The 13,735-nt window shown below is 49.4% G+C and overlaps 1 protein-coding gene across 2 annotated transcripts in view; it reads right to left on the bottom strand.

Moving 5' to 3' along the window:
* The window catches only part of LOC119389415 (actin-related protein 2/3 complex subunit 3-B), a 109,297-nt gene that overhangs the window by 40,121 nt on the left and 55,441 nt on the right, over nt 1–13,735 (bottom strand). The window contains exons 3-4 of one of the 2 annotated variants that reach the window (XM_037656649.2): nt 11,363–11,455; nt 6,802–7,316 (exon numbers count right to left, since the gene is read on the bottom strand). In XM_037656649.2, the coding sequence (XP_037512577.1) occupies nt 6,915–7,316; nt 11,363–11,455 (495 nt within the window). In that variant the 3' untranslated portion in view covers nt 6,802–6,914. Of the gene's footprint in view, nt 1–6,801; nt 7,317–11,362; nt 11,456–13,735 lie in introns of those variants that run through there. The other variant, XM_049414423.1, reaches the window with a different exon arrangement.

The following is a 13,735-nucleotide window of genomic DNA, read 5'->3' as shown; positions in this document are numbered from 1 at the left end:
CCCTGTGCGCGGGGCTCGAACCCCAAACATAACACTGGCGACGAGAAGTGGAATTTTATAAGTGCGCAGCTCTCTAGGTTACGCCCATGGCTACTGGAGGAATGCAGGCCGCCATCGAGCCGTTTAGTCGGCAAGAACTGGTCATCTGGATCCAGCGCCTGAACTTCTACTTCGTCGCGAACGACGTCGCGACGAAGAAAAGAACGCGCGCGACTCCTCCTGACGCTATGCGGAGCCGACACCTTTGAAACTGCCTGCGCTCTGGTCGCGCCGAAGACTCCTGGAGAGGTGGGCTATGCCGACATAGTTGCCCTTCTGCAGAAGCACTTCGATCCGCGACCGTCTGAGTTGTACAGCCGGTACGTGTTCCAGCGACGCGAACCAGCGGCCGGAGGAGTCGATCAGCAACTACGTTGCAGGCCCTCAGAAGCTTGTCAGCTGACTGCAACTTCGGAGTGCCAGCGAACAACGTCTGCTACAATCGACGCCACCGGCAGAAGGCCAACGCAGCCGTTCTGGCGAACCCCACCATGCTGCCCCAAGATGTGATGCTTCGCGACAGGTTTCGTGTGCGGCATCCGCGACGAGCACCTCCAGCAGCGACTGTTCGCGGAGAAAGACTTGACTTTTCAACGCGCGTTGGACTTTGCACTGTCGTCCGAAAGTGCGTCGAAGCAGCAACGAGGACTTAAGGGAGCGACGAGCTCCGCGGAGGTGCACAAGACTTCGCAGTCTAAAAGGAAAGCAAGCATTCGGCTCAGCAACGGCGCTGCTACCGATGCGACGGCTGGCACGAGGCTGACACCTGCAAGTTCAGGACAGCGCAATGCCGTTTTTGTTCCAAAAGGGTCACATCGAGAACGCCTGCATCTCCAAAAAGAAGAAAAACAAAGAAGGCAACCTCAACGCCCGGCAAGGAACTCACATGGTTAACGCCCAACCTGTGTGCTACGACCTCGAAGACACCGATAGGTGCTACGACCTACATGCCGTGAGTGGGCGACAACCCTGTCCTAAATTCCTCGTTGACGTGAAAGTCGAGGGAAGGCCCCTGAAATTCGAAGTGGACACGGGCGCCGCATGTTCTCTCATCAGTGAGGCTACCTACCACCAAACGTGGCCATCGAACGCCCCAAAGCTTTCGAGAGAACCCCTAGACTTACGCACCTGGTCAGGGGAAGAACTGGACACCGTCGGTTCGGCACAAGTTCGTGTGCGTTTCAAATCAAAGGACTACGTGCTGCCCCTGCTGGTAATGAAAGGACTGGGTGCAACCTGCTCGGACGTGACTGGTTTTCAGCACTGAACATCCGTGTTCACGGGATAAACCAGGTCGCCGAAACCAGTCAAGAGATCCAGGAGGTTCTCGCACGCCATCCTGATGTATTTAAGGAAGGTATCGACGCTACGTGGGTCCATTGGTTCACTTGGACTTGGAAGAAGGTGCCACACCCAAGTTTTGCAAAGCACGTCCCAGTACCTCTAGCTTACCAAGAGCCTATGGAGGAAGAGCTCGACCGCCTGCAAAAACAAGGCATCCTGGAGCCGACGCAACACGCCGAAATGGCCCACACCTTTGGTGTGGGTGCGCAAAAAGGATGGAACATTTCGCGTTTGTGGAGATTACAGGAGCACAGTAACGCGGTGGTCAAGAAGACGGCGTACCCACTGCCGACAACTGCGGAGGTGTTCGCAAAGTTGCGCGGTGGAACGACATTTTCGACGTTTAAACCTGTACCAGGCCTATCAGCAGCTAAGAGTGGACGACGAGACAGCCGCATTGCTCACCGTCAACACCACCAAAGGACTGTTCAAGGTGAATCGCCTCCCTTTTGGAGTATCCGCTGCACCAGCAATCTTCCAGCGGATGATGGAGACGACACTGGCCGGATTCAGGGGTGAGTGTCTACCTGACGACATATTGTCAGCGGAAGGACGTTAAAGAGCATGCGCACGTCTAGAGGAAGTCCGTTCGAGGCTAAGCGACAAGGTCTGCGACTCAAGCGAGAGAAATGCCGCTCGGCATCAGCTCAGTCCAGTTTCTCGGTCATAAACCGATGCTCAGGGTGTCCATACGACCGAGAAAAGGTAAAGGCGATCCTCGAGGCGCCAAAACCGACTGACAAGACCTCTCTGCAAGCTTTCTTAGGGCTTCTCGCCTTTTTACGATCGTTTTTTTGGAGAACAGAGCGACAGTAGCTGCAGAGTTGTATGGGCTTCTCGAAAAGAACACGCCCTGGAAGTGGGAGAAAAAACACCAGGATGCGTTCGAGATGCTTAAGAAGATGATTCGGGTCTTCGACAGTCCTTGCACATATGATGAAAAAGGCCTCTCATTCGTCTGTGTGATGCGTCCCATACGGCATCGGCGCAATTCTCGCTCAAAAGGATGTCGTTCGGCCGAGAGGCTCCCATGCATTCGCGTCACGAACTTTGGGAACCGCTGAGAACAACTACTCGCAGCTCGATAAAGAGGGCCTTGCGGTAGTTTATGGCTTCAGCCACTTTCACCAGTATGTCGCTGGCCGGCACGTGACCGTATTAACGGATCACCAACCGCTCCTAGGCATCATGGGGGAAAAAAAGCAAATCCCTCAGATATTGTCACCGAGGATGACTCGATGGCGTCTGAAATTGGCGACATACGACTACGATTTGGTCTACAGGCCTGGACGCCTGCACCAAAATGCTGACGCGCTCAGCAGGCTGCCACTGCCCGCGCAGGTAGATGAGCCATGCTCCCCGGGAGATGTGCTTATGCTTGCGTCCGCGCCACGTTTCGAGCTGTCACCGCGTCAACTGGCTGAACTGACACGGAGTGACCCACTGTTATCGCGCTTGATGATAGCCATCTCAAAAGGAGAATTACGCCGGTTGCCCAAGCAAGAATTTTCGGCGTTCGCAAAGCTTGGACACGAGCTTTCGCTACAGGAAGGCTGCGTCATCCGGGGTGTCAGACTGGTCGTTCCGGAGAAAGCAAGGAAAGACGTGCTCGACTTGGCGCATGCAGGTCACAGGGGCGTGGCAGCTATGAAGGCGTGCGCTCGAGGCTATTTTTGGTGGCCCGGTGTCGACAACGACATAGAGCGGGTGGTCAAAAGTTGTGTAACTTGCTGCCGGCACCAGAAAACGCCAACTAAAGCACCAGCTCCCGAGTGGAAACGTGCGACGGCACCATGGCACACAATCCACGCTGATTTCGCTGGTCCTGTGGAGGGAAGGATGCTCCTAATTGTAGTCGACGCATACAGCAAGTGGCTCGAAGTGCGCACCATGCGGAACATACAGTCGCCGACACTGATCGAGGAACTGCGAAACCTGTTCGCAACTTTCGGCATTCCCGAAAGGGTGGTCACGGATAACGGCCCGTCCTTTGTTTCTGCGGAAATGGAAGAATTTCTGAAGAAGAATCGGGTGACGCACATCACAAGTGCACCCTACCATCCGGCCACGAATGGGCAAGCCGAAAGAATGGTGTATGAAACGAAACAGGCACTTGCAAAGGATCAGTCGGGTACATTTGCGTGCAGGCTGGCTCGTTTTCAGCTGAAACAGCACACAACCGTTTCAGTAACGACGGGCAAAACGCCAGCTGCACTCATGTTCGGCCGCGAGCTCTCAACGGCACTGACACGCATTCAGCCGCGACCAGCTGAGAGGGTGACCACTGACCACAGCGTTGCTAAGTTGCCAAGAAAGATAGAAATCGGGCAATCGGTCCTTTTCCGCAACTTTGCAGGGAATCCTGCTTGGGTTGGCGGAACCGTGTTAAAGAGACTCGGACATCGATCTTGGCTAATCAAGTCAAGAAGCGGAACGGTTCGTCGGCACCTTGATCACATAAAGCCAGGTGCAGAGGCCTACCCGACAGAAGATTCGCCGCGGAACGATCAAACGAACGGACTAGTAGCAAGTGATCAAGACACAGTGCCGGCTCCGTACGTGATCTCGCTCCCAGCGGAAGCACCGCCGCCGCATGATCTGCCCAGAAACGCCCCACTCCGAGCATAGCGAAGCTGAGGCCGGGCTGGACACTTGTGCGACGCAAGCTCGCGATGACCAACCCAGCGGGTCCGCGCAGCACCAAAGTGCGCCTAGGCCCCAACGTGATCGGCGTCCACCTGACCGATACGGTGACCCCGTCTAAGGGGTAAGGGATGTCGTGTACGCGCACATCAACCGACACACGGCCACTCCAGAGGTTCTGCCTCGCTTGCCAGTGCTGCCCGACGCGCTCACGCGTATAGGCCTCCAACGCTCAAGTTTGCGCAGCGCCGTCCGCCGCCCCAGCGGAGAGAGGGGAAAACTCCGGTAGCTGGGACGGGTCGCTCTTGCTTGGTTTTCCCATCGCGCGCGCGGAGAACGTGCTCCCCGGGGCTTTTATCTCGCATTTTTCACGCTATGGGTGCCGTTCCTTCGTCGTACTCGAAAGCAGGCACGCAGTCCTGCTGCATTGTGAACTGTCACAAAAGTTTAAAAATGTCGAAGAGCCGAAAACTTCCTGTCATGTTCTACCGTTTCCAATGCAAGCAGTCCGAGGAGCAGAGGCGTCAAGAGTGGATTATGGCAGTTCGCCGCGATGCTTTCGCGGTCTTGTCACCTTGAAGCAGTTTTTGTCGTACACAGTATTACGAACTATTAACGGGGAGAAACGCGATGATCGTGCTCATTGAAAGGGAAGTGCGTTTGTGAACCGAAGTTACAACAAATAGACAGCCGCTGTACGTTTCGAGATTGCGCGCTGGCTTTCCGAGTCAACCATTTGTAATGTTACAGCAGCGGAGCATTTGGGCTTACTTACACCACAGTTTAAATAACGTACCGTGAGTAGTGTTAATTCAGCTGATTGCGGTACATTTCCCGTCGCGGCTCCCTGTAAACAGAATTAAGCTGTATGTTTGCACTGAGCAGTTTATATTGGCCTTGCATGCGACACGCCGTGATTGCTTAGAAGGCTGAAGTGTTGCGCTGCTAAAATCGTGGTCATGGGTTCGATTCACGCATACAGCAGCTGCATTTCGATGGGAGCGAAATGCACTAACACCGGCGTACTTAGATTTACGTACACGTTAAAGAAACCCAGGTGGCCGAAATTAATCCGAATTAATCCACCACGGCGTGCCTCGTATTAATGTCATGCGTTCGGCACGTAATAAAAAGCCTTGCATGCCGCTTTGGAAACGAGCTGAAAAAAGAACCAAGGTGGCAATTAAATTTTCGATGGCTTCGCGAATTCAGATGCGCTTATTATTGGGCACAAATCTCGGCATAATCATACACATGCGCGATCCCAGTGGGTATTGTATAGTATCAGGGGCGTAGCCAGAAATTTTTTCGGGGGGGGGGGGGGGGGGGGGGGGTCCAACCATACTTTATGTATGTTTGTGCGTGCGTTTGTATGTGTGCGTGTACATATACGCAAGCAAAATTGAAAATTTTCGGGGAGGGTTTGATCCCCCCCCCCCCCCTGGCTACGCCCCTGTATAATATGATGCTGACCAAGCGAGCTGTCGAAACAACCAAAGCGACATTCGAATAAGCGAACACGGTGCGTGATGAGGCGTCGATATTATTCGAAATGAAACACGCCTCTGCAAGAAACATGCATCATCGAAGTGGGCATGAAATATTTATTTATTTTTGTTTGCGTATATCATTATGCTGTCAAAGGGAGCTCTAAAAAAATCCAAGGCGACATTAAACTTGCGATCCGACGTTGTTATCATTCGATGCAAACCTCGGCAAAAGTGAAACTCCCACGAAACTGAACACTGCGCATTGCGATGCAGCCAGTGACTCAATAGGGCAGATGTAAATTTATGCTCTTCACACTGAGCTCATAATAAATTTAAAGCCGCACGACAAACTTGGCATCTAAGCAATTGAAAAGTTATCAATAGAAAACGCACTCGAAAGCGTGCTGGTTGGTTGCTGACAGCTCCGAGTATACACGACTGCCACAACGAATGTGCGTGTTACAGGTAACATAATTACAGAACTCGCGCAGTCACCTCCCTACTCATGTCAAAGAAATGTGCCCGTTCAGCATCTGCACGCACGTAGCGCTCGCACAAACAGCATCGCCCTTGACGACCTGCTCGGTCCCGAAAAGGTGGTCGATCAACCGTCCTCCTCTGGTAAGATTCCCACCGTTAAAACGTTTTTTTCCATCTCTGGGATCTTTCTAAACCTTCAGAGCAAGCGACACGTGAAGCTGCACGTGCACGGCGAGCAGAGAACAGCGCGTGCAGGGTGCCTGAACGTGCGGAGACAGCGCAGTCAAAAGGCAGGCGCGGAGAGGGGAGCGACCGGTTTTCGCTAGAAAGGCGGCGAAACGCGTGCGCCGCAGCGCCCCCTGGCCGAGCTTGGGAGGCCTATGGGTTGATGTTGAAAAACTTTAGTTTTGAGAAGGCCAAGAAGGTGAAAAAAATATTTAAAAAACGAAAAAGCAGCGTTGTGGGCGGCCTTCAGGCTGCCGGTTGTGGGCGCCGCTCTGGCGTTCCTGTTTTACCCAGGCGACGTGTAAATAAAAGAGTGTGTGGAGAGTACTCGTTGAGTGCGGACGTTTCTCTGCTTCAGCGCTTCGCGCCAAACCACGTTTTCGGGCTGGCAGGCGTCCTCGCCCGTCGCGTTGGTCACCGCCGGTCTTCGCCTGCTGCTGCGCCGGGACTACCAGCACGCAACACAGCACTCATGTTTCCCGACGTATTGCCAGATGGCGTCCATATCTCACACAGCGCCTCTTCTATCGTCTTTACACGACATTTGCAGCGAAGCACGCAGATACGCGGCCAATTTTTGTCAACTGTTTCCTTCGCAGCGCGGAGGCACGCAGAATAAGGGTAATGCGGCCTCGTGGGCTCGTGGGCGGAGCCTATATTTATTCTTAGGGTGCAACCGACTATAGCGCGCTCCTATTCCATATACGTGGCATGGCAGAGGAGCGCGCCGATTGCGAGCGCCACGCTAACAACGCTGGCTGCGAGTCGCGAATGGCCGCTGCCGGCAGGGGTTGTAGTGATGTTGCCTGGTGCGCTTGTAGTGGACTGGTTAACCATTGTTGACGGTGTCGTGGCGGCACTGCTGTTGCTCGTCGTGGAAGGATTGGCTGAGTTGGTAGCATTGGTCGATCCGGTTTTCGGAGTTGTCGTCGTTTGGTTGAGATTTGCGCCGTTGGTGATTCGAGTGGTCCGGTCCTCCGGGTTTGTCGCGTTGATTTGTACACAAGTGTCGTTCCGGCACACCCCGTACTCTCTCGTTTTATCGCCTTGACTCTCCGCCGTAGCGCCATCTTCATTCGCCCCTGTGTTGTTTCTCTGTGGATGAAAGACAATCGTAAGCGCCACGCTTTCCATCGGACATGAAGTGAACGAGCTGACAAATAGGGCTTTTTATGTGAGCCTATTTAACCACAGCCTTTATTTACAATTGTCCACAATTAGAAGTAATTATATGTGTTAGCGGCAGGTAACCGTGTCCACGAAATGTTCGTGAGCTCATTAGGTCGGCACAGCCTTTGGATTGGTGCGAGTTTACGAGTTGTTCAGTGCGTATCACAGGTTATTCACGTTCTAATAATTGGCCCGTATCAAAAGTATGTTATTCGCCAAGTTACGAGGCAGGTTTGCTCATTTAAGAGCAAGATTAGGTTAACTCATTCATTCACACAATCATCTCAACTCCCAGCTTGCCGCGGGGGCTACAATGGCGCTTTATATTAAGCGAAAAATTAGTATGCAAGCAAAAACGCGAGAAACGCAAGACAATATAATACACGAATCATAAGCGCCCATTTCCAGTTGAGTTCACGTTTCTTTGTTTTTCTTTTTTTTTCAACTATTTGAAGCATTTTAACTTATGCTTAATCATCGTCAGCCTGTTCTTCCTCTGGTCGGATGCTTTCTGGCATACATGACCGAATGAACGCGTTCGATCTGCTTGCGTCATTTTACTATATCGCTGACTGTGTGGGAGGAACCGATTCGATGGAAAATGCGGTTAACTGCACCATTATACGACTTCAGCATGACGCGCCAAATCACAAGTGCCCACCTACGCATTCTGCTAAATAAACCTCTGTACAGTCTGAAATGTACCGCAAACGACAGATCACTTTCTTCATACACGCAGTCGCTTTGCCTCCATCCGCAGAATGCTTCTTAAAATGCTGACTGTAAGATGGGGTTAACATTGACTACATCAAACATCTTGTCTTTTGCAGCCTATAAGAATAGCTCTATGGTGCTATTCTGAGTGCTCTACACAAATTTATTGAAGCATGTGGAAGATTGCGCTGATGGTGTCACCGACCACAGGGACCATTTTTTAAAATTCTTTATTTCGTTTCTGTATGGATGAAAATTCTCTATGTACATTTTATTTACATCAGGTTTCATCTTTCTATTCTTTTTTTTATGTTATATACAGTTTGATATAGCTTCATTCAATTAATTTAATTATTTGTTCACGCATTTCCTTCATAAACTACAGTGTCGCCAATCTCCCTCGTGGGTATGAGCCAGTTTTCCTAAGCGACGCAACAAATTATATTAGAAGGGTTGCTGACCGGGCGAGTTGGTCATCCATGAACGTAGCGTGTATTATCGCGGTGCATAAAAGAAAGGAACACGACACAGACGTAGAGATAGGTTAGCGCCTACCTATCTCTACGCCTGCGTCGTGTTCCTTTTATGTACCGCTACGTTCATAAATTATATTACGCGATGTTAATTTCCAACGCCACAATGTGGCTTCATGAGAGACGCCGTGGTGGCAGTTGGGGGAGGGGAAAATGGCAATATTGTCGTGGTTAAAGTGAACAGCGAGCTCAATACACACACGTTGCTGTGTGTGACCCATATATAGCACAGCCTCATACCGAACATGCGACCTGGTGTTTTTGTTTTGTTTTGTTTAGGAATGAAAATAGTTGCGCTAGCGCCTGTGACGACGGCAAACTCTGTGCACGAGGGATGAAGTCGTCGTCGCCGTCGTTGATAATGATGATGATGATTATGATAATATTTATAATTAACACAAACCTACCATGAGGAACAGCTAAGCCACGAGCCGGGTGGTATCACAAAAGAAAAATAAGATGTAATGAAGATATAAAAAATTGTCAAGAGCTTGGAGGAAGCTTGAGCTACGCCTTCAAGAGTAGAACGCGATAGCCTAATCGGGCCCCGTGCGCATCGCCTTCTCAATTGCTAGCCTAGCTTCGGTTCTCGGTGCATGCCTCAACCGTGCCGTAAGGGAGCGAACGACTGTGCGCGTAACACTGGCTGTTTCAAACTATCCTAGAATGCCTACTGCAAGTACAGTTGTTAAGTGCACTACAGCATAATTATTCCTTTTTGCGAATCATCGAAGGGCCCTCATACGCGTCCGTAAGGCAACACGCGAACCTACGCAGGTGTTCACTTTGTTGATGCCTTTGCTGCTGATATGTCCGAGCGCTATGTAATGGTGGGCCTTTAAAACACGCACTCGTTGCGCAATTCACATGTTTTGACGCTCCTTGCGTTTGCCCCTCGGACGCTGAGGAAGGGCATTCGGAGGGGTAGACAGATGAGCCGACGAACGCGTTCGCTGTAGGCTCGTGCACAACTGCAACGCCGCAACTAATGGCATCTTCGGCTGAGGCGCACTGGCACCGTGGCGGTGGAAGGGAAGTTACGTCAAACACCGCCCGAGTTTCAGGCCCCGCTACGGCCCAGACGAACGTGTGAGCCAGGGAACTCGAATCTGCGACAGCAGCGCCGTCTGCGAGACGCGCACAGCAGTCGAAATTCAGCAGACGACATTTTGCAACGGCGGATTTGTACTGGAATTGAGAGCGTGAACGACGGAAAACCAGACGATTAGAGACGCTTGCGAGACGCTGTGCGTCCAGCGTGAACTCGCCTGCTCTACACGCGATTTTGCTGCGTCAGTTTTGCACAAACTCGACGAAGGTTGGTAGTTTCTGCATCGTCTTTGCTCTCCGATGAAATCCCGACAGCAAAAGTAGCCTTGTGTGAGCACGGCCGGACGATTTACAGCGCACGCATGTTTTACCTCCAGTCAGGCCGTGTTCTGCTGCAGCGCCAGCTGTAAATTGCGCCTGCATTGATGGAACGTCGCAGCGTCGTCTGCCAGCGCGCGCTGAACGACGGGATTGCACCACGCTCCACCGTCGATCTCCGCGGTGGCGCGGTGGCGTGCACTCGTGTCGTGGCCGGCCCAGCCGAACATGCGGCACCGCACGCGTGGTGCCCAGACGAACGTACGGCACCGCACGAGTGCGCAGAATACGCCACGAGTGCCGCCAGCCGAAGATGCCATAAATTTCGCGCGGCTTGTCACGGTGTATCCGTTCTTGAGTTCAAGGCCACGCGGAGATACACAGCGGAACTCACTCGACTAGGCCAGTAAAGCTTTCGCTTTAAAATTGGAAATTCTAACAGGCGCGGGTTCGATCTCAGCAGCGGCGGTCGCATTTAGATGGAGGCTAGAGGCCCTTGTATACTGTGCGATGTCAGTGCACGTTAAGAGCACCAGATGGTATAAATTTCCCGAGCCCTCCATTACGGCGCCTCTCATAATCACATCGTGTTTTTGGCACGTAAAACCGCAGATATTACGATTAACTACGCATGCTGTCTTTGAAGCAGAAGCATGGGCGATATATTCGCGTGATCCCTCGTGACCGTATGGAGGTGATCGTGTACGCAAAGGTACAAAATATACTCTTTAAAGGCGTTAAAACGCTTTATTGAAGACAGCGACATTGTTGGCAATTATTGACACATTCATGTTCCTGTTATCTTAATGCCACCTGTTATAAGTATGTCATAGTTGTTATGATGAGTTGTCGTTGTTACCCACATGGGATGATTCATCTCTATGATGACTAGAGACATTATTAGCGACATTATTATTTGCATTGCAGCAGTTTTATTTCATATTATCATGGCGTTACTTAAATTATCTATTGTAAGTACAACGCATCATTTCTATATTCTGATGGCACTGTGAGAAATTCGTATGACATGGTTTCTTTTAAAAAAATTGTGTCCTGGTGCTACCGTGAGATATTAGAGTGTGAACGCTGTTTGGCGCTTTTTTTTTTCTTGAATCGCCCTGTTCTGTTACTCCTTGAGTTAGAGGAAGTTGTGAGTTGCGTGCTGGATCCACGCAAGAGCTAAGGAGTAGCCGGCGCCTTATTTGGACGCCAACATCTCCCCACATCATATCAATAACGATAAAAAAAAAGCCCACGTTTCGCCTCAGCACGGTGATAAGTTTCCTTCACTTTGCTGCGGTTACGTAGATGCTATGTGACAGAAAGAAACTATAACGACATCTGCCATATACTCACATCAGACAGGAGGCACTTCGTTTCGTCCGGGGCTTTGCTGCTCCCCTTCGAGGAATTGGTGCCGTTGCATATCATGTCGCAGGTATCGTTTGCCTATTGTAAAGAAAGAATGAACACGCAACTGGGCAAAAAGTAACCGTTAGGAGGCCTTGGTAGGTATACCGCCTCTGTGTCTTGCTACCGATCTGATCTGTCTTTGTCCCGTCGTTATAAACGCCTATTTAACCATGTTTCATCAAGCCAGTATCAACCTATAGTCCAAATTAGTATCAAACCACGGTTATAGACGCGGTGTGCTCTTCTTTTTGTATTTAAAAAAAATTAAAATATAAAATTATGCCCGCACAAGTAATCGTATATATACTGTGCATATTGGTGGCCTATAGATACAAGTGTATAATTTGCACAATTTTGAGAGCAATAAACGAAGTTTATTAATTACCTTGTAAATGATTGATCACAGGTGGCTAAAGCGAATGAATAGTTCGGAGCCCGTCCTCGAAGCGATCTAGCTGAGCGAATAGAATTTCGTTAAGGACGCTCTCGTACGAATTACGCGAACAGATATTTCACGCTTTAAAGCCCTCCATAAGCGAAACTGACGCCTGCAGCCTCAGTTTCGCTTACAACGGGCTTTTCAATAGAAAGGGTCAAAGGGTTATAAAAAAATGACGCTTATATCAAACGTCGCTCTTTATCATCGGCAACAAGATTTTAAAAGAAGAAACAAGCAAAAACACACGCTCTAAGTTTGAGGACCAGGAGTTGAGCCCACAAACCCAATCAAAGTTTAAATCCGAAGCTGTACCAACTTGTGCGCTGTTACGGCGCTCTAGTAAGCAAAAAAAAAAAAAAAGTAAGGGCGCGCAGAGCGCTGTGTGTGCGTCGCCCTTCTTTGTCCCCGTTTTCTATTGCGCCGTGTCCCTTCAAGTGTTTCCCCAACACACACACACGCACGCAAGCACACACACACACACACACACACACACACACACACACACACACACACACACACACACACACACACACACACACACACACACACACACACACACACACACACACACACACACACGCACGCGCGCACACACACACACACACACACACACACACACTAATAATAATAATAATATAATAATAATAATAATAATAATAATAATAATAATAATAATAATAATAATAATAATAATAATAATATTAATATTAATAATAATAATAATAATAAATAAAAGGGGGGGCTGAGTCTTGTGTGCCGATTTGCATGGATCAGCAAGCATACACAGCCACCAATCTCACTACGCCACTGTTAACGAAGCCAAGTTACCTGAGACATGTGAGACCAGATGTGCCTAATAAGTAAGTTCTATAGAACGTTTATTATTCTTACTTTATGTTAAGAATTTCGCTATTACTATCTTTCTGCCTTTTTTTGCTGATGATAGCATGATTTAGAGGAAAATTTTCTTTTGCCGGACTGTGAAATCGAGTGTAACCTAATGCAAGTCATTGAGAGTTTGCCGCAGTTAAGTGGCCCCCATGTCCTACACTTATTCACAGTTCTTCTCTAAATTGTGTAGCTTCCTACGTGTATCTTAATCATACGTCCATATAATATCTTTTGAAAAGTCCTCTTTGGCTAAGTCATATCTATAAACATGAAGAGGCATGTTTTTTCGTACCATGCTAATGAAACGTATATTCTGGTACACACAATGCATGACCTGTCATTTATGATCTTCACGCACTCATGTCATGCTATACCAATTTTGGTATACGTTCAGTTAACAAAACAGCCGGAAGTGCACCAAGACAAATCATGTCGTACATGACATGCATGTAATGATTTGCATGTTTCGACCTGTCGTTTTATGTTCATCATACAGACACGTCGCCGAGTACCAATTTTGGGCATGTAAGTCATGCCCTGCATGACATGCATGTCATGATTGCCATGTTACCACCTGTCATTAATGTAGGTCATGCAGATATATCTCGCAATACCAAATTCGGCTCATATCAAGCTAGCGAAACGGCCGTATGTGCACCATGAGCATGGCATGTAAATCATGCCGTAGATGGCATGCATGTCATGATTTTCGTGTTACCACCTGTTATTTATGTTGGTCATACAGAAATGTTTTGTCATGCCAATATTGATATACATCCATTTAATTAAACAGCCACGAGTGCCCCAAAACTATGTCATGTAAGTCATGGTGTACATGAGATGCGTGACATGATTTGCTAGTTAGGACCTGTCACTTATGTTTGTCATACACTCTTATCACGCCATGCCAGTTCTGGTACACATCAAGTTGACGAAACGGCCACAAGAGCACCAGGACCATGGCATATAAATCATGCCGTTCATGA

Source organism: Rhipicephalus sanguineus, chromosome 4 (assembly GCF_013339695.2).
Source record: "Rhipicephalus sanguineus isolate Rsan-2018 chromosome 4, BIME_Rsan_1.4, whole genome shotgun sequence".
Lineage (NCBI taxonomy): Eukaryota > Metazoa > Arthropoda > Arachnida > Ixodida > Ixodidae > Rhipicephalus > Rhipicephalus sanguineus.
The sequence above is the reverse complement of the archived record's forward strand: the minus strand, read 5'-3'. Positions and strand labels throughout refer to the sequence as shown.